Source organism: Malaclemys terrapin, chromosome 7 (assembly GCF_027887155.1).
Source record: "Malaclemys terrapin pileata isolate rMalTer1 chromosome 7, rMalTer1.hap1, whole genome shotgun sequence".
NCBI classification, from domain to species: domain Eukaryota; kingdom Metazoa; phylum Chordata; order Testudines; family Emydidae; genus Malaclemys; species Malaclemys terrapin.
Genome location: NC_071511.1, coordinates 60,577,280 through 60,596,239, shown reverse-complemented (window position 1 = coordinate 60,596,239; position 18,960 = coordinate 60,577,280). Strand labels below are relative to the sequence as shown.

Below are 18,960 nucleotides of genomic sequence, written 5' to 3'. Positions count from 1 at the left end.
TGCCTAGTTTCACAGCATATAGAAATGAAAGAGGAGCCCTGATTAGTTTCTCTGTTATTCCTAGAATTCCTTCTTTTTGTTCTACGGGGACAGGCACAGCCTTGCCTGTCTCCTTTATAGAGATGGTACTCAGTAATGATTTCCCTCCCTTCATGTTTGCTTTCTGGAGAATTTCATGTAGCAGCAGAAAACCCCAGAATCCAAGCACAAAACATAATAATTAGGGAGAAAAGAAGCCATTTGGATGAAATAGGAACCAGCCATGACCTTCCCCAGATACAAGTGACATCCACACGTGCTCTTTTGTGTTGTTGTTGTCGTCAAGGTTAGAAGGTTCGGAAATGATCTGCTCACTCATTTTTCATTTGCGCGTTTCTCTCTGCCCAGATCATCTCTGAAGTGGCCTCGGATCTGAATGTTGTAGCAGGCCCCTACACCTATTCCCCCACAAACCTGTTCATTAGTTTATAATGCAAGTTGCCACCCACGCTACAAAAGAAGACGTGCTGTTACCAGAAACACCCAAACACTGAACACTGCAGAAATCGCATGCAAAGATTATGCCAACAATGCCGACTGCTAGTTTTCCCACACACCAAACAGAGAAAAATCCTCACAGGTCAGTTCCCAATGAACCCAAACTGCCCGGCAACAAAATGTTCCCTGACCACTTCAAAACTCGCACCAACACTGGTCAGCCATCCCATAACCTTCTCACAGAGTCTGATCCTGCACCCATTGAAACCAATGACAAGACTCCCAGTGAATTCAATGGGTGCAGGACCATGCCCACAAAAAACCCATCCCTAGATTTGGAGGGATATTTGAAGTCGGGAGACATACTTGCAGACTGGGCCCAGGTCTAGTCTCTGCAATTGCATGTTCTGGCCTCAGCTGGAAGGGGCAGTGCCAGCACACCATAGGAAAGCTTATTCCTGTGAGATTCTAGACAGGGTTAGGCAACCTGTGGCACACGTGCCAAAGGTGGCACGTGAGCTGATTTTCAGTGGCACTCACACTGCCCGGGTCCTGGCCACCAGTCTGGGGGGCTCTGCATTTTAATTTAATTTTAAATGAAGCTTCTTAAACATTTTAAAAACCTTATTTACTTTACATACAACAATAGTTTAGTTATATATTATAGACATAGAAAGAGACCTTCTAAAAACGTTAAAAGGTATTACTGGCACGCGAAACCTTAAATTAGAGTGAATAAATGAAGACTCAGCACACCACTTCTGAAAGGTTGTCAACCCTTGTTCTAGACCAAGTTCTGAGCCATCAGAGCTTTTAGACAGGTCAGCTAAAATTCAGATCAGTTAGGTGTTTTCTGGAGGTTTACCCAATCACTTTCCAAAATAACAAATGGAAATCAAGAGTTCCATTGCTAATACCTGGTGCTCCTCATTATACATACCACTTTATATATTTTTAGACAACACCCGTAGCAATATAAATGGTAGAAGTTGTTCCACTGAAATGTATTTTTAAAAGGAAAACAGTTTTTTGACTACACAGAATTTTTTACAAAAACATGCCATTTTCAACTGAACACTTTCAGGTTCTCGTAAAATTATTGACATTTTAAAAAATTTTTTGTCTTGTTGAAACTGAAATTAAGAAATGTGATTTATGTTTTTGTCAAAAACTTTAATGAGGTAAAAAAACCCATATGCCGCTCAATTTAGTAATCTTAATGGGGAGCAAACCAGGAAGGAACTGTGGGCCCATGCAAGCATTACACATGTAGTACCAGACTATTAGACTGGGACAGTGATTTGTTAGGATGTAGTACATCCTAAATCCCAGATCCTGCAAGGCACTGAGTGCTCTCAACTTCCACAGTTCAGAGCATTTGGCACCATGACCTTGAAAGAGCATGTGAAATCTTTCCTCTTCTGTGTGCACCGCCCACTGCAATAAATATCAGGAGAGAAAGTTAATCAGAAATCACACCGGGTGCAGTGCACATACCTCCCAGAGCTCAGCTGACACAGACAGTGCATAAGGCAGATGGTGAAACTAATATTTGAGTTGTAAGTTGCAAAGATGATGTCCCACTGTTCCTGCAGGGTGTGGAGGGTGTTCAGGAGACTCAGCTGTTCAGGCAGTGATTGCTGCGGCCTGGACAGACAATACAGGATGGCTCGGTTTAAACTGCTGTACAGGGTGCTGATGACAGTTTCCTTTTGGGAAAAGGTGTTCTCCATGACCTGTTAAAACACAGCAAAACATGATCTGGCACATCGCTGATACAAGACCCTTGTCCCCTCCGCTCCACCTCTCCCACTTGGGTTTCTGTATGCTCCTTCCACCATTATGTCCCCTATGATCTATGGGACAAAACCATTCCGCCACTGAAGTCCCTGGAGTCACAACTGGGATAAATCTTGCCTGGTAAAGAGAGGAAGCCTTTAAACACTGACACGTTCATTGTCTCCCAAGGTGACTATTTATCTTCGTGGGGGGAAGGAGGGTCTTGAACAGTGGAATTTTCAAAAGCACTTAAGTGACTCAGGAGTAAAATTCCCAGGGTCCTTCAATGAGATTTGTCCTCCTCAGGCACTCCTGAAAATTGCTCCCACTATTCATTGATTCATAGGCAACAATCAGAGGTGAATCAAAGTGAGTCTAAGCTGTTGCAGGTAATAACTTGTCCCAGCTCCCTCGGCACATTAGTTACCCCAGCACAGATGTTCTCGGAAGTAGGCTCAGACCCAGTTACCACCGTGTAATTTACTCTCCCATGCGCATTAATTCTCGACCAAGTTCGGCCTGGTCCTTACACAGATGCACAGTGAGGCAGGTGGCACGGGAGCCTTTCCCCTTGTGCAGCCCACATAACATCCAGGCAGGCTTGCAGCCCCGGCACTCTGGGGAAACACAGTTCACTCCTTATTCCTCTGGATCTTGAAGCAGCCCACAAGAGGCAGGTAGGAGGCCGTTTCCTGATGCACCACCCAGTGGCGCTAACCCAAAGGGCATGCCGATTTCATCCACCTGGGAGCACTATGCAACTAGCTGCATATTATTATTATAGATTTGTTGCTGGTATTTTGGCACTGTGCAAGAGACAGAAATACAGACAGTCTCTTCTAGTTTGCCAAAAATTTCCACTGCAGAGCAACAGTAACTAGCTGTGTCATACACAGTGCAACTTCAAAGCACCTTAACCTTTTGGTGTGCATGGCTGGGGATTTCCTGACTGAACAGCCTACTGGGAAAGCTCTGGAGCGAGGGATCAGTGTCAAAGAAAAAACAAGCATCTCAAGGAAGAGAAATGAAATCCCAGCTGAAATAGGATTAATGAATCCTCAAGCTGGCTTGGGGTAGATTTTCCGAAGCCATCAGCACCAGTATTGAGGGCCACGTTGTCAATAAAAGCTCAGCTTGTCGGGCACTGAGCACTTTGGAAAAATCTGTGGCTAAATGGCAGCTAGGCTCTTTGGAAATCCGGCTGAGCTCTGGAAAATCTTGCCCATATTGGCTGGATTTTAAATGCGAAGTACGATGCATAAATAATTTTTTTTTAAAGTTCACTCCTGGGGTCCATTCCTTATACTTTCAAAAAAGAGACATTGACAAGTATTGGTTTACCATTCTGATACTTTGACTCTTCTTTACTTGCACCACACAGTCTTAGAAAGTTAAGAATAAAATGTCTGTGCCCAGCAATTTTGTGTTTCCTCATTCATCCAACTTTATCGGTCTTCACTGGAGGGAGGGAGGAGGGGACCAGATTGCCACACCTGAGCCATTCTTTTCAGATGACAAAATCTGAAGAGCTGTCCCAGATTGAAGTGTCAATAGAGGTGGTTTTAGAACAAACTGATAAATTAAACAGTTATAAGTCCCCAGGATCAGATGGGATACACCCACGACTTCTGAAGGAACTCACATATGAAATTGCAGAACTACTAAGGGCTGGTCTACACTGGTGGTGGGGGGGGTATCAATCTAAGATACGCAACTTCAGCTACGCGAATAGCGTAGCTGAAGTCCAAGTATCTTAGATCGAATTACCTGGGGTCCACACGGTGCGGGATCGACGGCCGCGGCTCCCCCGTCGACTGCGCTACCGCCGCTCGCACTGGTGGAGTTCCGGAGTCGACGGTGAGTGTGTTCAGGGATCGATATATTGCGTCTTAACGAGACGCGATATATCGATCCTGGATAAATCGATTGCTACCCGCCGATACGGTGGGTAGTGAAGACGTACCCTAACTGTGGTAGTAACCTGTCACTTTAATCAGCTTCTGTACCAAATGACTGGAGGGTAGCTAATGTGACACAAATTTTTAAAAAGGGCTTCAGAGGTGATCCTGGCAATTAAAGGCAGGGAAGCCTGACTTCAGGACAAGGCAAATTGGTTGAACTCTAGTTAAGAACAAAATGATTAGACACATAGATAAACACATTAGAGCAGGGAAGAGTCAACACAGCTTTTGTAAAGGGAAGTCACGGCTCACCAATCTATTAGAAGTATTTGAGGGTGTCAACAAGCAGGTGGACAAGAGTGATCCAGTGGATATAGTGTACTTAGACTTTCAGAAAGCCTTTAACAAGGTCCCTCACCAAAGGCTCTTCAGCAAAGTAAACAGTCATGGGATAAGAGGGAAGGTCCTCTCCTGGATCAGTAACCGGTTCAAAAATAGGAACAAAGAGCAGGAATAAATGGCCAGTTTTAACAATGGAGAGAGGTAAATAGTGCAAGGCCCCAAGGAGCTATACTGGGACCTGTGCTGTTCAACATATTCAGAAATGATCTGCAAATGGGGGTAAACAGCAAGGTGGCAAAATCTGCATATGATACAAAATTACTCAAGGTAGTTAAAGTCCAAAGTTGACTGTGAGGCGTTGCAAAGGGATTTCACAAAACTGGGTGACTGTGAAACAAAATGGTAGATGAAATTCAGTGTTGATAATGCAAAGTAATGCACATTGAAAAAACCAGTCCAAACTACACATACAAAATGATGAGTTCTAAATTAGCTGTAAATGTGCAGCAGCAGCCAAAAAAAGCTAACAGGAATGTTAGGGGCCATTCGGAAAGGGATAGACAAAACAGAAAATATCATAATGCCACTATATAAATCCATGGTACGCCTACACCTTGAATAGTGTGTGCAGTTCTGGTTACCCCGTTAAAATAAAAAAGGTATATTAGAGTTGGAAAAGGTGCAAAAAAGGGCAATCAAAATGACTAGGGGTATGGAACAGCTTCCATATGAGGAGAGATTAAAAAGACTGGGACTGGTCAGCTTAGAAAAGAGAAAAGGAAGGTGGGAAGATGATAGAGGTCTATACAAATCACAAATGGCATGGAGAAAGTGAATAGGAAGGTGTCATTTACTCCTTCTCATAAAGCAAGAACTAGGGGTCACCTGATGAAATGAATAGGCAGCAGGTTTAAAACAAACAAAAGGAAGTATTTCTTCACACAACGCCTAGTCAACCTGTGGGACTTGTTGCCAGCAAATGTTGTGAAGGCCAAAAGTATAACTGGTTTCAAAAAAGAACTGGATAAGTTCATGGAGGATGGATCCATCAATAGCTATTAACCAAGATGGTCAGGGACACAACCCCATGCTCTGGGTGTCCCTAAGCCTCTGACTGCCAGATGCTGGGACTGGATGACCAGGACCGGCTCTAGGCACCAGTAAAGCAAGCACATGCTTGGGGCAGCACAATTCCAGGGGCAGCATTCTAGCCATTTTTTTTTTTTTTTTGCTTGGGCAGTTGTGCTCTCGGAGCTTTTTTTTCCACATCCCAGCTCCAAGTGCAGACATACCTTCTGTCTCTCCGTGTCTTGGTTCCATCTGTACAATGGGGATAAAAACACTGTCCTGTTATGGACCAGGACATAGGCTGTCTTGCCTAGTGGGCAGAGCAGGAGTCAGGCCTAGTGGGCAGAGCAGGCATCCAGGGTGAGGAACAAAGCCAAGGGTCAGCACCAGAGTCAGCTGCCAGTTACCAGAGCCAGGGGCCAAGTCAGAGTCAGAACCAGTAACCGAAGCTAAGGGCCAGAACCGAGGTCAGATACCACTAAGTGCCAGAGTCAGGGTCAGAAGTCGGAGGCCAGGGTCAGAGCCAGGACTAGTCACAGATAATTGAAAGTGAGGTATAAGAGCAGGAACTGGAGGAGAGGGAAGGATCAAGCATGAAGCAGGAACACGGTGGGAACAGGAGCAGAGCAGGAGACAGGCACAAGCAGGGTCCACTGCAGGCACAACAGGAAACCACCTTGTTGCTCAGAAAAACTTCCTGTGCCTCCTCCTGGCTTAAACAGCATAGCTGGACCAATCAATGGAGCCGGGAGATCCTCCAATCAGAGCTCCCGTGGGGTGTGCCTGGGTTGGGGCTATAGTGCAAGTAGCTTCTCAGCCTAGCAATTTTCAGTAGACATTGAGCAGAGGTCAGGATACAGCAGCTGTCGGGGGTGGTGTCTTAGGCCTTTGTTCAAGACCCAGGACATCGCATGTCCCACCTCACATTAGAGAAGATGAGCTGCTCAGATACTAGAGTAAGGGAGGCCAGATAATTATTGAAGCTAGATTCACATGTTGTATGGCTCTAAAGTTCTTAGGCTGTAAGCTGTTTCAGGCAGTGACTGTGGGACCCTGGTCCATATCTGGAGCTCTGTGGTGGCACAGTAACACAAATGATCATAATAAAAAGGGGACCATTCTTTGACTTTTTTAAAAAAATTGCTTGGTGACAAAGGGTTGGATTTTTGTAAAGATATTTTGAAACTTGATGGTGAACAAGTGACATGGTGTGTTACCCGGGGCAGGAACTGTGGTTGTCTGGGTGAGTCTGCACCATGGGGCTCTGATCCTTAACTGAGGCCAGTGCAATATAAGCAATGATGATGAGAAGCCAGTGGATCATGCCCCTTGTGTTGTGAACTCCCAGATCTCAGCACTAGCATGACATAAGAAACATCAAAATACATTAACAACAGCAGAAGGAACACCGGTGTCCCACTTACCACCATGATCTGCTCGGCAACAAAGAGCAGGATTTGCTTAGGGTCTGCAGCAAACATTCCACTGTAAAGGTTCTCCACCAGCTTCTGAGTGAAATAGGAAACGTTCACCACCAACACAGGCACAGCCACTTCCGCCCCGCCATGAGGGTCATTGCTGCCTGCAAGGAATACAACAAGGGGACAGTTCAGTCACATGCTGGAGCATAAACTGTGCTGCCGTTGTGCTGTCCCATCTCAGGCGGGGATCTTGGGGGACTCAGACAGGAGATCCCCTGTGATGTTACTGATATAACCCGTAACCATATGGATCATTGTTGCAAACAATGTTATATATTTGCAGCAAATATTGTAAAAGGTTGTCGTGTAAGGTGTCTATGAAAAGGTTATGATATGCTGATTATGATTGTGCTATCTGTATGGGTGTATCATTTTTGTAGTTGAAGTTGGCTATGTACTTGTATATCAGTATGTTTTGATTCCAAGTAGCCTCAGTGAAGCATTTGGTCAGCTTCTTGAGAAGGGACTATTCTTAATAAGTGCCCAATCAAGAAACACTTAGCTGACAATGAACTTTGGGAGATGCCAATCCACAGCTGAGCTTTCCTGGGAATGTTCAAACTAACATGTAAACAATGGCGTCTGCCTGTAAAGAACTGAGTCATGCATGGACATGTGGCTTGCCCATGTGACTCCATGCTCCATCTTGCTGCTGTGATCATCCACAGGGCAGAGGATATAAAAGGCTGCTGCATCTCCTCCATTTGGTCTTCAGTCCTGCTTCTTGCCTCTGGAGGAACTTTGCTACAAACTGAAGCTCTGAACAAAGGACTGAATGACCCATCCCAGCTGTGGATGTACTCCAGAGACTTGATTTGAATCTGCAGTTTATTCAATCACTGCTACAAGCCTGAAGCAAGAACTTTGCCATTACTGTATGTATTTGATTCCATTTAACCAAATCTAGCTCTCATCTATATCTTCTTCCTTTTATGAATAAACCTTTAGATTTTAGATTCGAAAGGATTGGCATTAGCATGCTTTGTGGGTAAGATCTAACTTGTATATTGACCTGCGTCTGGGGCTTGGTCCTTTGGGATCGAGAGAACCTTTTTTCTTTTACTGGGGTATTTGTTTTCATAACCATTCATCCCCATAATGAGTGGCACTGGTGGTGATACTGGGAAACTGGAGTGTCTAAGGGAATTGCTTGTGTCACTTATGGTTAGCCAGTGCTCTTCTCTGTTTGGCTGGTTTGGTGTGCAAAGGAACCCCAGCCTTGGGCTGTAACTGCCCAGCTTCAAGCAATTTGTCCTGAATTGGTACTCTCAGTTGAGTCCCACCAAAGCCAGCATCGTTACACCCCCTCCCTCCAAGAACAATGCAGGTGCTACAGCAATGAATGTTATTGACTCAGTAATGGCTTAATTTCATTGGCCAATTTGGAATCCATCCCACGATGGACTGCTCCCCACTACCATGCCGAGACACATGAGGGACAGCTTGTAAGTCACCGACTCCACTTCCTGAATCACTTTAGTTTTTTTCCTTAAAAATTTCCCACTGAAGTAGTGCCCAGGTGCAAGCCCACTCAGGTCTCATCTGAAATCACAGCTACTATGCCTGTAGGCAGGTAATAGCACAGCCACTTAAGTCCTATTTTGGCTGTGCTAGATTGCATACTTCAGCACCATTCTCACTAAGCCTGCTTTAATAACAGCAGCAACCCCTAGAGCTTTTCAAAGGAGGCCAGAATCATTACCCCCATTTTACAGATAGGGAAATCAAGGCACAGAGTCACCCACTAGGCCAGTAGCCAAGGCAGGAATAGAACCCAGGTCTCTTGGGTCCTAGTCAGGTACTCTGTCCGTTAGTCCACACAGCCTCCCATTAGTCTTTGCTCTCAATACACGATTTTTAATCTTTCTTATATCAGGGGACACTTGGTGGAGAAGCTTGCCAGCCACACGGCAGGACCGCAGGAATTTCAATGCACTTGCTCTTGGGAGCATTCAAATGCCCCATGCAATCTACAATGCTAAGATACCAGACCGATATTTCAGCTGGCGTTTCTAAATCTCTCAGGAGAATACAGTCAGAAACCCCAACCTTAAAACTATCTAGCTGAAGATCTGAAGCTCATCACTCACCTCTCGGTCTGGAGGAGCCAGTTTTCCCACCCCCTTGGCTGATGGTGCGGAAGATATCCATAGTAGAAAGCAAGACTTCTGTCTGGAAACGTCTCTTCTGCTCACTGGTGGAGTTTTCTACAGAAGCCTGCACAACCACAGCATGAAACCATCAGCACAGTGATAACACAACGAGGGGCGCAAACACTGACAACCTCTCTCAGCCTTTACTCATGCAAAGTCCATTGACATCAATGGAGCTATGACAAGATACACAGCTGAGGATCTGCCTCAACTGAGTAAGGATTGCAGGGTCTAATATATCCAGGGAGCTTTGGGTTGAAGGCCCACTATAATCTGGGATGGTTTAGGATCAGGGTTTGTCCCAGTATAATCTCAGATAATTTTAGTGCGGGGTATAGGCCCAGGATAACGTGGGATGGTTTGGGTGCACGCCCAGAATAATATGGGATGATTTTGGTTCAGGGATGTAAGGATTGGTAGAACTTGAACCCAGACCCACAGGGCTACTAGCTAACCAACATCCCCACACTACAACCCAGCAACGGCCATAACCCAGCCACATGCTGTGTACCACAACCCACAAAGATTTGACCCCAGAGGACGTTCTGCCTCAAGGGATCTGATGACAATGGTTTTAGCAATCCCTGATTGGCTCTTGGTCCCTATAGAAGCCTATGGGGCCTAGCCTGAAGGGTCCAGGCAACAACACAGATCCCTAACTATCTGCTGCAACCACCCTGTTCTCTCTTACTGAACTCCTGGTATTGAACTTGGTGCGGATTTGGATTCAGGCTCCTGATTGACCCCTGGAATCCCAAAATGGACCCCAATACCTGGTATTGAGCCTTGGCCTGATTCCTGGCTCTGACCCTTGGCTTACTTCCTGACTCTGACTCCGGCTTGACCCTCGCCTTGATTCTTGACTCTGATACTGGCTCTGATTCCGGCTTCAGTTCCAGGATCCCAAGCTCCTGTCACTAGTCCTGCCTGCCTTCACCCAGGAGCCTAACAGAGGTATAACTCCAGATGGCTTTGGTCCAAATGCCCCTTTCTGATCTCCTGGAGCTTCCCTCTTAGGGAGGTGGGAACTGGTATAGAGAAAACAAGGGCAGTCACCTCAGCCAACCCTTAGGTTCGTTCTACAACCAAACCTTCATGGGGGCTCTGATAAAGTTTGATGCATTTCTGCCATGCCCTTTGCATTCCTGAGACTAAAGAGATCACAGCACTATGAGAGAAGCCATCCTCACAGAAAGCAGCAGCAGGTCTCCCAGTGAGCTCCCAAGAGAACTGGTTCTCTAGAGATTTACAGCCCTTTTGGCAGGCTCAGGAGATTTGGATAGCTTGGAGAAGCGTTCCTGCTTTTGACAGCTTCTCTGGACTGAACCCCAACTACTTTTTGAGCCTTCAGAGCTTTCCCCCTCACTTGTCTCTTCTGAGTGGATCTGACTCACAGAAAATGGAAGCCACAGTCAAGAACTGAGGTTCATTTCTACTTGTCTTAAACCTGTGATCGGCCTGAACCAAAACCCCAGATCTAGACACATCTGCACTTGGGCCATTCAAAATCTAAACCTGGATATTAAATTTGCAACTACTCCCTTCTTTATAGTGGGTTGATCCAAGAACCCCTGCTCTGGAGTGTTTACAACCTAGGTCTGGACTCAACTGTTGCAGCAGCCAACCATCCATCTGTGCTTAGAAGGGGTTTTATTTTTTTTTGTCCATTGAAAATAAATGATTTTTTAAGTAAATCAGCACACAAGACAGCTCCATATGGGGTCTCATGGCATTAACAGAATCCATAGGCTGCCTTAGAATGACATGCACACATTATAAACGGACAGGGAAAGATTTTTTTATTGGCCAAGATCTAACTCCAGCATAATACATTTCTCCAACGCAAGTTACTATCGCTGCTGTATACAGGTAGCATCCTGCCTTGAGTTATATGAATGCATGGGGCACAGGGGAATCTCTTCCCTACAGGGCAGTTAGGATTTTAGTTCTAGCTGGCTGTCCTGGATAACATATCCCAGCAGTGTGGTCTGGCCTCAGGCCCTCTTGATCACATGGTGTTTGCTAGGAGGAACTGCAGACAACCCCTTCTCGGAGTAGAGCTGCTCAGAATTTTTTTTTTTTTGTCAAAACAGTTTTTTTGATGAAAAATCATGTTTTTGTCAGAATCTAAGCGGTTTGAAAAACATGCCGATTTCAACAAACTCTCATTGAAAAAAGGAACAAAGCATTTTATTAATGTCAAAGTGGCCGACTCTAACATTTTTCAGAACAGAACATTTTGATTTTGTCATTTCAAAACCAGCCTTCAAAATCAAATTCATTATTTTAATGTATTCTTTTTTAAGTTCTCAAAGGTCAAACCCAGAACAAAATGTTTCCATTGACCCGAAACAAAACCTTTTCTAAAAATTTTGTTTTGTGGGAAATTTCAACATTTTTTTTGTTCTGATTCAGAACATGAAGGTTTTGGAAAAGGTGGAATATCCCGCAAATACAAAAATCTGGTACCCGCCCAGCTCTATCCTGGAGAACCCCAAAGGAGCAGGTGGGGTGCAGACCCTTCCAAGTCATCCCTTCCCTATACCACTGCAGGATGCCTCCTGTGTCCTCCCCCTTCCCCCTGACCCCCGATGCAGAGTAGCGAGGGCGGGAGTCTACGGTGATGAGACCTCAAGAAGCAGCTCGAACGGGTGCCCCTGTTTGTGCGCCGGGATGCTGAGCAGACTCTCCATCAGCAGGATGCGCAGGAAGTCCCACATTTGCTTCTTGGCAGGGTGCTCGGGCAGTGGGGTAGCCGGGGGGTTGGGGCAGCTGTTTGCTTCAGCGGCAGCTGGACCGTTGAGGTGCAACAGGCCTTCACAGCCTCCCTGAGTAGAGAGAGCAGACAGTGGCACTCAGGGGAGCTTATTTTACCAGCATTGCTTTCTCCCCATAACTAAGCACAGCTCTACAGAGAGCAGAGGGGAGACAGTGAAATATGGCCATAAAAACTAAGCGCCAGGACTCCTGGGTTCTATTCCTGCCTGTGTTCCACTGAATATGCCTACCCAGCAGCCGGGCAGATGCTTCCCAGCACGGGCAGATGTACGTGCGTTAGCTCCACTCACCCAAAAATAGCAGTGCAGCTGCCCTGGCATGAGCACAACTTGGGCTAGCTCCCGAGTGCATATCCAGGAAGTCAGCAGGACTGTTCTCGGGTGGCCAGCCCGAGCTGCCACGACCACGCTGATACTTTTAGCAGAGGTAGTGCATGTCTTCTACCTGTGCTGGGAATGACACCTCCAAGCTGCTGTGTAGACATACCCAGAATCATTCTGCCCATGGACAAGTCATTTCACTTCTCGGTGCCTCCGTTTCCTCAGCTGTCAAATGGGGGTAATATTAACATCCAGAAGGGCTTAGTGATGTCTAATACACATACCAGTGCCCCAAGGGTGCCAAATAACAATAGTAGCAGCAAAGCAGGAGGATGCACTCAGATGAAAGGGGCTGCAGTATGTGCGAAGTATTGTTAACCCTCTCCGCTGACTTTTTTTAAAATCAGGAATGGGGGAATCAGCTGGCAGCTGAGTGGGGTTTGGTGAGGGCAGTGGGGCTAGGACGGCTGCTGGGCTGAAGGATAGGGAAGCAAGGGAGAAGCAACGTTCCCGTTGGGCGAGGGTGGAGCAGCTGGTGGAGGGAAATGAGCACTGCATGCTCTGGTGAGGGGGTCACGCTCAGAGGGGTGGCTCTTTAGTAGGGAGGATGGCAGTGCAGAGGGACGGCCCCAGCCCCACAAGGAGCGTTGGGATTAAAGAGTTTGGCTGCATCACACCTGGAGCCGAGCCACCCATTAGCTATCACTGACCAGCGATCCAGGCCAGGGCTAAGAGGAAGGAGACAGGAAAGGGTGAAGACACCCAGCAGGGAGTGCTGGATTCAATACACCAGTCCCTAAATTTAGGTTCTTCAAAGGCTGACAGCTTGAGGGGCACGGACCATGGGATAGATCCCACAGCTCTGACTGGGTACGACTCACATCGACATCAGCAGGGGCTCAATTTGACTACCAGGGCAAAGGTGTCAATGTCTGGCTCGATCACAACCATCCAAGCTGGTTCACACTTACCTGCGGCGCCCCCGCATGGAAGACGACAGTGGCTAAGGTTTGCAGGAAGTCTGAGCAGCGCCACACCGGGTCCTGGGGGTAGCTGTGGTAGATCAGGCACAGGAACTGCATGATGTTCCCAGGATAGGCCACCTCCCAGGAGCCCTCCGTACCTGCAAAGGGCTGAACACCAACGGGCGCATCTCGTCAGGGCAGCGCTTCACTTGTACGCATGCTCAGCTGAGTTAGCACACCTTGCCTTGTTCTTCTCAGCAGTCCCCAAAGATCTGAGTGGCCTCGGCTTGGCCAGAGCTGGAGAAGTCACGAACGGATTGCTCCAGCGGCCACAGGGAGCAGCTGCTTAGATCCACACATTCCTTTCCTGAGCCTGAACACAGCTCTAACCACAGAGCTGGGGCTTTCTCCACTCAGAATGGGCAGGGGCTGGGGCCCAGAAGCGCACTGGGAGGGGCCAGGATCCAGCCCCCAACTCTCAGATCCTGGCCGTAAGCACAGACGGGGTCTCTCTGAAGCCCCCTCCTCCCAGCAATGATAACACAGCCAGGTCAGTACCTGGCAGCCATCAGCTCCCTACCCACCACTGTGCTGTCACCCCTTGGGGAGGGAATGGGCTGCCTCAAGCAGAACTCTCCACCACTCCCTCTGCGGGGCCCTGCACGCACACAGCTGGCCGCTCACCTTGTTCACTGTGGCCTTAACCATCTCCAGCAGCAGGGCCACTGCCTCTGTGCACAGCCCAGCTTTAAGGACGTCCTCCGTATGGTGGTTCTGCAGGAGCCACTGCAGCATGGAGTCCAGATCTGCCTGAAGGGAGGGAGAGACATTTGTGGAGGAGGCTGCTGACAGGGGCATGGCTGCACCTTTCACTACTTTTGGAGCAGTCTAGAGCGATGGGTGAAACCTCCAGGAGGATCCACATCCAGCTGCATCGGCCACAAGGACAGTAGAACCTCACAATTACGGACACTTCAGGAATGGAGGTTGTCCGTAACTCTGAAATGGTCCGTAACTATGAACAAGACATTGCAGACTTCAGCCACAGGGAAGTTGGAGCTGCAGCTGCAGGGATCAGGGATGGGGCTTCTGACCCTAGGGGCCATCACGGCTCCCGGAAGGGGGCTCAGGGCTTCTGTCCCCTGGGAGCATCAGGGCTCAGGGGTTTAGACCTGGGGGGAATGCTGGGACTTGGGGTTTCAGCCCCGCGGCTCCATTCTGGCTTCAGGCCTGAAGGGGGTGCTGGTTAACAGGGCTTCAGCCCTGAGGCTCCATTCCCAGTTTTAGCCAGGGGGGAGCACCAGGGCTTGGGGCTTTAGCTATGGGGGGGTGGGGTGGGGCGCGCTGGGGCTGAAACTGGCAGTCCCCCCGTAGCTAAAGCCCCAATCCCTGACGCCCCCTGTGGGACTGAAACTGAGAGCAGAGCCGTGGGGCTGAAGCCCCAATCCTCAGTTCCCCCCTCCACCCCTGGCTGAAACTGAGAGCAGAGCCCTGGCACTTCCCCCAGTCTAAAGCCCTGAGTCCTAGTGCTCCCGAAGGTCAGAAGCCCTGAGTCCCCCCGCCGCCAGGAGTCCTGACCCCCCCACACACACACACCATGCGGCTGCAGCCCCAGTTCCCCAGTGGCTGAAGCCCTGAGGCAGAACAGTATTTGCCTTTATTTTTTTTATGTGTCTGCGTTGCTGCCTGATTGAGGACTTCCGGGTCCACATGGTGTTCGGTTGACTGGTAAGTCTGTAACTCTGGTGTTCATATCTTTGAGGTTCTCCTGTAGCTCCAACCACCACAAGCTTCCCCTAGCCTGGATGCTTGTGTTGCCTAGGGCAGACGTTGCTGGGCTGCCTCTCCCTTTGGAGCCATTACAGAGAAGCAGCTTAGGAATCCCAGGGAGCAAAGCAGGGTCCCCTAGCCAAGGTGCAAACTCTCATTCACACACACACACCGGTCTTTGCGGGGGCCTTACCTTGGAGGCTTCTGGTGGTTCACACTGTGGGGTTCCCAGGAACAGCCCTGAGACCAGCAGGTAGATCTCAGGGAGGTGAATGTGATTAATCAGACATGCTTGCAGCACCGTGAGCCCGAAAACCAGGTAGGGGTCATGGTTAGGCATCAGAGGCCCACTTTTCAAATTGTCTAAAAGCAGAGGAAGAAAACATGCTTTGAATGGCACAGTTTCCATCCTGCATTAGGTGCAGTGGAGAGGGATGGCTGACTGACAATGACCAGCAACTCTCTGGGGCCCAAACCATTCTACCGTTCTCTCGGCAACAACCCCAGCCGTTAGAAGAATTTCTCTGACATTAGCGAAATAGAAAAACACCCTCCATTCTCATTCACATGGTGTGAAGTTCTCTTGTACACTCTGTGATGTTGCACACCATAATGCTTTATGGAAATATGCTTATGAATGTATATATGACATAACTGGAATATGTTTTATGCTACATATGCCATGTAACATATCTCTGCAAAGGTTATGATCTACGGAATATATTCATCCTATTTGTATGCATATATCATTTTTGTATTCGAAGTTATGAATATTGGCTGTGTACTTGTTTGATTTTAAGTAGCCTTAGTAAGGCATTTGGTCAGCTTCTTAAGATAGGAATTTGCAAGTTAAGTGCCCAATCAAGAAACACTTAACAGACAATGGAACCTTGGAAGACTCCAATCCACATAAGAAGTCTACCTGGGGACGTTCAAGGTAGCATGTAAGCAATGGCTGCCACTTGTAAGGAACTGAGTCATGCATGGACATGTGACTTGCCCATGTGACTCCAAAACTCCATCTTGGAGCTGGATTTTGCATAGGAGAGGTAAAGGGGTCTCCACCCACAAAAGAAAGTCTATTTAAGCCTCTGGGAGACCCCTCCATTTTGCCTTCAGCTGGCTCAAGAGATAGCCTCTTCACTCCCAAAGGATACCTGAAAGAAACTGGAACAAAGGACAGTAACTAGAGGGGTGTGAGTGATTGCTGGACCCAGACTAGAAGGAGGCTAGTCTGTAAAAGAAGGTTACTGTAACATCTCTGAGGGTGAGATTTTATCTGTAATCACTTTCTTACTATATTAGGTTTAGACTTGCATATTTTATTTTATTTTGCTTCGTAATTCACTTTGTTCTGTCTGTTATTACTTGGAACCACTTAAATCCTACTTTTTGCATTTAATAAAATCACTTTTTATTTATTAATTAACCCAGAGTAAGTATTAATACCTGGGGGAGGGGGGGGCAAACAGCTGTGCATCTCTCTCTATCAGTGTTACAGAGGGCGAACAATTTATGAGTTTACCCTGTATAAGCTTTATTCAGGGTAAAACGGATTTATTTGGGGTTTGGACCCCATTGGAAACTGGGCATCTGGGTGTTGGAGACAGGAACACTTCTTAAGCTGTTTTCAATTTAGCCTGCAGCTTTTGAGGGACATGGTTCAGACCTGGGGCTGTGTTTGTAGCAGGCAAGCGTGTCTGGCACAACCAGGCAGGGTTCTGAAGTCCCAAGCTGCCAGGGAAAACGGGCTTAGGGGTAGTCTCAGCACACCAGTTGGCAGTACTAAGGGGGTTTCTGTGATCCAACCTGTCATACACTCCCCCATCCAGACTGGGGGAGTGAGCAGAACAGGGTTGGAGCAAATCTCAGAGGGACTAGAAGGTGGTGACTGACCAACTCACAGACATACAGACCAGTTAGTCTGACCTCCTGCACAGACCAGACCACACAATCTCCTCACCCAGTGATTTCTGGTCTGGAATCCCCAGCCTGCAGTATGATGGAGAAGGCATCTCCCAGCCCAGCAGTAGGAGATCATCCTGCTGCTTGGCCCATACTAAGCTCACATTGAAGTCAATGGGAGATTTGCTATTTTATGCAACTGGAGCTGGACTGGGAGCCCTAGCTGATTGCTTCTGCACCAGGGTCAACATAGTTTTCATGAAACTTTCCCTGGAAGAGGTTATTCTGGGAGCGAGTCTCATATCTGGGACATACCCATTAGAATATCCAGCCCTGTGGAGCTGTTTGACACCCAGCGCCCGGCCACCACCCCCTCCTTGAACTTCCTCAGCAGTGTGGGATTGTGGAGGAAGTGCAGCAGCAGTTTGACCCCCATCACGACGGTGCTTGGGTGCAGATGGCTTTGTGTGAACAAGAGGAACCAGTCAGGCCCCAGCGCCAGGAATGTCTCCTCTTGAGCCCTGGGAGAAACACAGCATGAGAAGTATACATGTTAAAGACACAGGGGAAGACTTGACCTAGGAGCCTACATCACAATGGAGAGTTTATTCTCCTATATCATTTAGGCCCTTACTCTGAAGAGTATTTAGGTGCCTAACTCCCATACCGTTGAGGATCTTTACAATGACTTAGGCCCCTAAATCACTTAGGCTCTGGATATCGTGCTCACAATCCGGTGCTGAGGAGATTCATTAGCTTGTTTGTCCACATAGTTTGAGCCATCTAATCCCTATCAATCCCAATTTAATTTATTCCCAGACAAACTACATCAAGATGGAGTCACAGTTAAGGTCAACATCTCAATAATTCAGGATAAAGCACATGACAGGGATGTTGTAATTATCCCAACTCAACTGTTATAAACCCAGGAAATTCAGAATTAAAGTTTAAACTTGAAAGAAATCCCAACATGCTAACGTATACAAATGTGCACTTAAGGCACCCAAGCAACCTTAACTGTGCCCTGTAGTGATGCAATAACTATGTGATTAGGATTAAGATATTTTAGTATTTGTAATCCCAATTAGATGAAACCGCTTTTTAAAGACACATCAGATTTCTTTTCCCCTCACAGAATAGATAAGGAAACCGTGATCTCTCTGATCCCACTGTTTGGCAACTGTAGAGAAAATGTTGTCTATTTAATGGATATCACTCTAAACCTCAGATACCTCACTGGAAAAACAAACAAACTTTGAACCCAAACCTGACACATTCTGCCTCTCTCTCATTGATTAATGACACTCATAAATGCTAACCGGGTGTTGAGCGCTGGTCAAACACAGAGAGAGAGAGGGAACCTCGAAGGAGCCACGGTCCCTCCTCCGCCCACTCCATCCTCAAATGCAGGAGTCTCAAACTCAAATTACCACGAGGGCCACATGAGGACTAGTACATTGGCCCGAGGGCCACATCACTGAAACCTTTTCATACAATGATACAAAAGTATAGTCAAAAATGAAAAAAAGTGAGCTAAGTGAGACCTGTGGGGTCCTGCTGAACATATCACGGCTCGCCTGCCCCATCAGCTACTCTAGAGGCACCAAGAGGGATTTGATCTGAAAGGGAAAATGGAGAGCCTAGGCAAGACACTTGGCTCTCACCTCCTGAGTCTAGGATTTAAAGCTAAACTGATGTTACATGATATGAGTTTGCTGGTCTCAGCTTAGGCTCTGGTCGTCAAGTCTTGTGACTCCTGTCTGTTGATTTAAAGGTGGTCTAGGGCTCTGGGCCCAGAGATATGGCAACATACAGTTTCCTGTAATTTTACGGAAGTCAGTGGGATTGAGACTGGGAAAACCCCATAAAGGTGTAATTGCAGACTGGAGGCCAGATGTCTTCAGGAAGTGTGCTACATCACCGACCCAGAGACAGTGGGTGAGCCTGACAGCTACACGTACTGTACAGTTTCTCCCTTTCTCACTGGAAGTTGTGTATGTGCCCAGTAATATGGATGCTGA

General features: G+C 47.4%; 1 protein-coding gene across 2 annotated transcripts in view; it reads right to left on the bottom strand.

Moving 5' to 3' along the window:
* The window catches only part of WDFY4 (WDFY family member 4), a 238,334-nt gene that overhangs the window by 118,611 nt on the left and 100,763 nt on the right, over window positions 1-18,960 (bottom strand). For both annotated transcript variants that reach the window (XM_054035179.1, XM_054035178.1), the window contains exons 29-36: window positions 17,255-17,460; window positions 15,228-15,397; window positions 13,949-14,074; window positions 13,271-13,432; window positions 11,832-12,029; window positions 9,139-9,265; window positions 6,992-7,149; window positions 1,975-2,213 (exon numbers count right to left, since the gene is read on the bottom strand). In XM_054035179.1, the coding sequence (XP_053891154.1) occupies window positions 1,975-2,213; window positions 6,992-7,149; window positions 9,139-9,265; window positions 11,832-12,029; window positions 13,271-13,432; window positions 13,949-14,074; window positions 15,228-15,397; window positions 17,255-17,460 (1,386 nt within the window). The remainder of the gene's footprint in view (window positions 1-1,974; window positions 2,214-6,991; window positions 7,150-9,138; window positions 9,266-11,831; window positions 12,030-13,270; window positions 13,433-13,948; window positions 14,075-15,227; window positions 15,398-17,254; window positions 17,461-18,960) is intronic.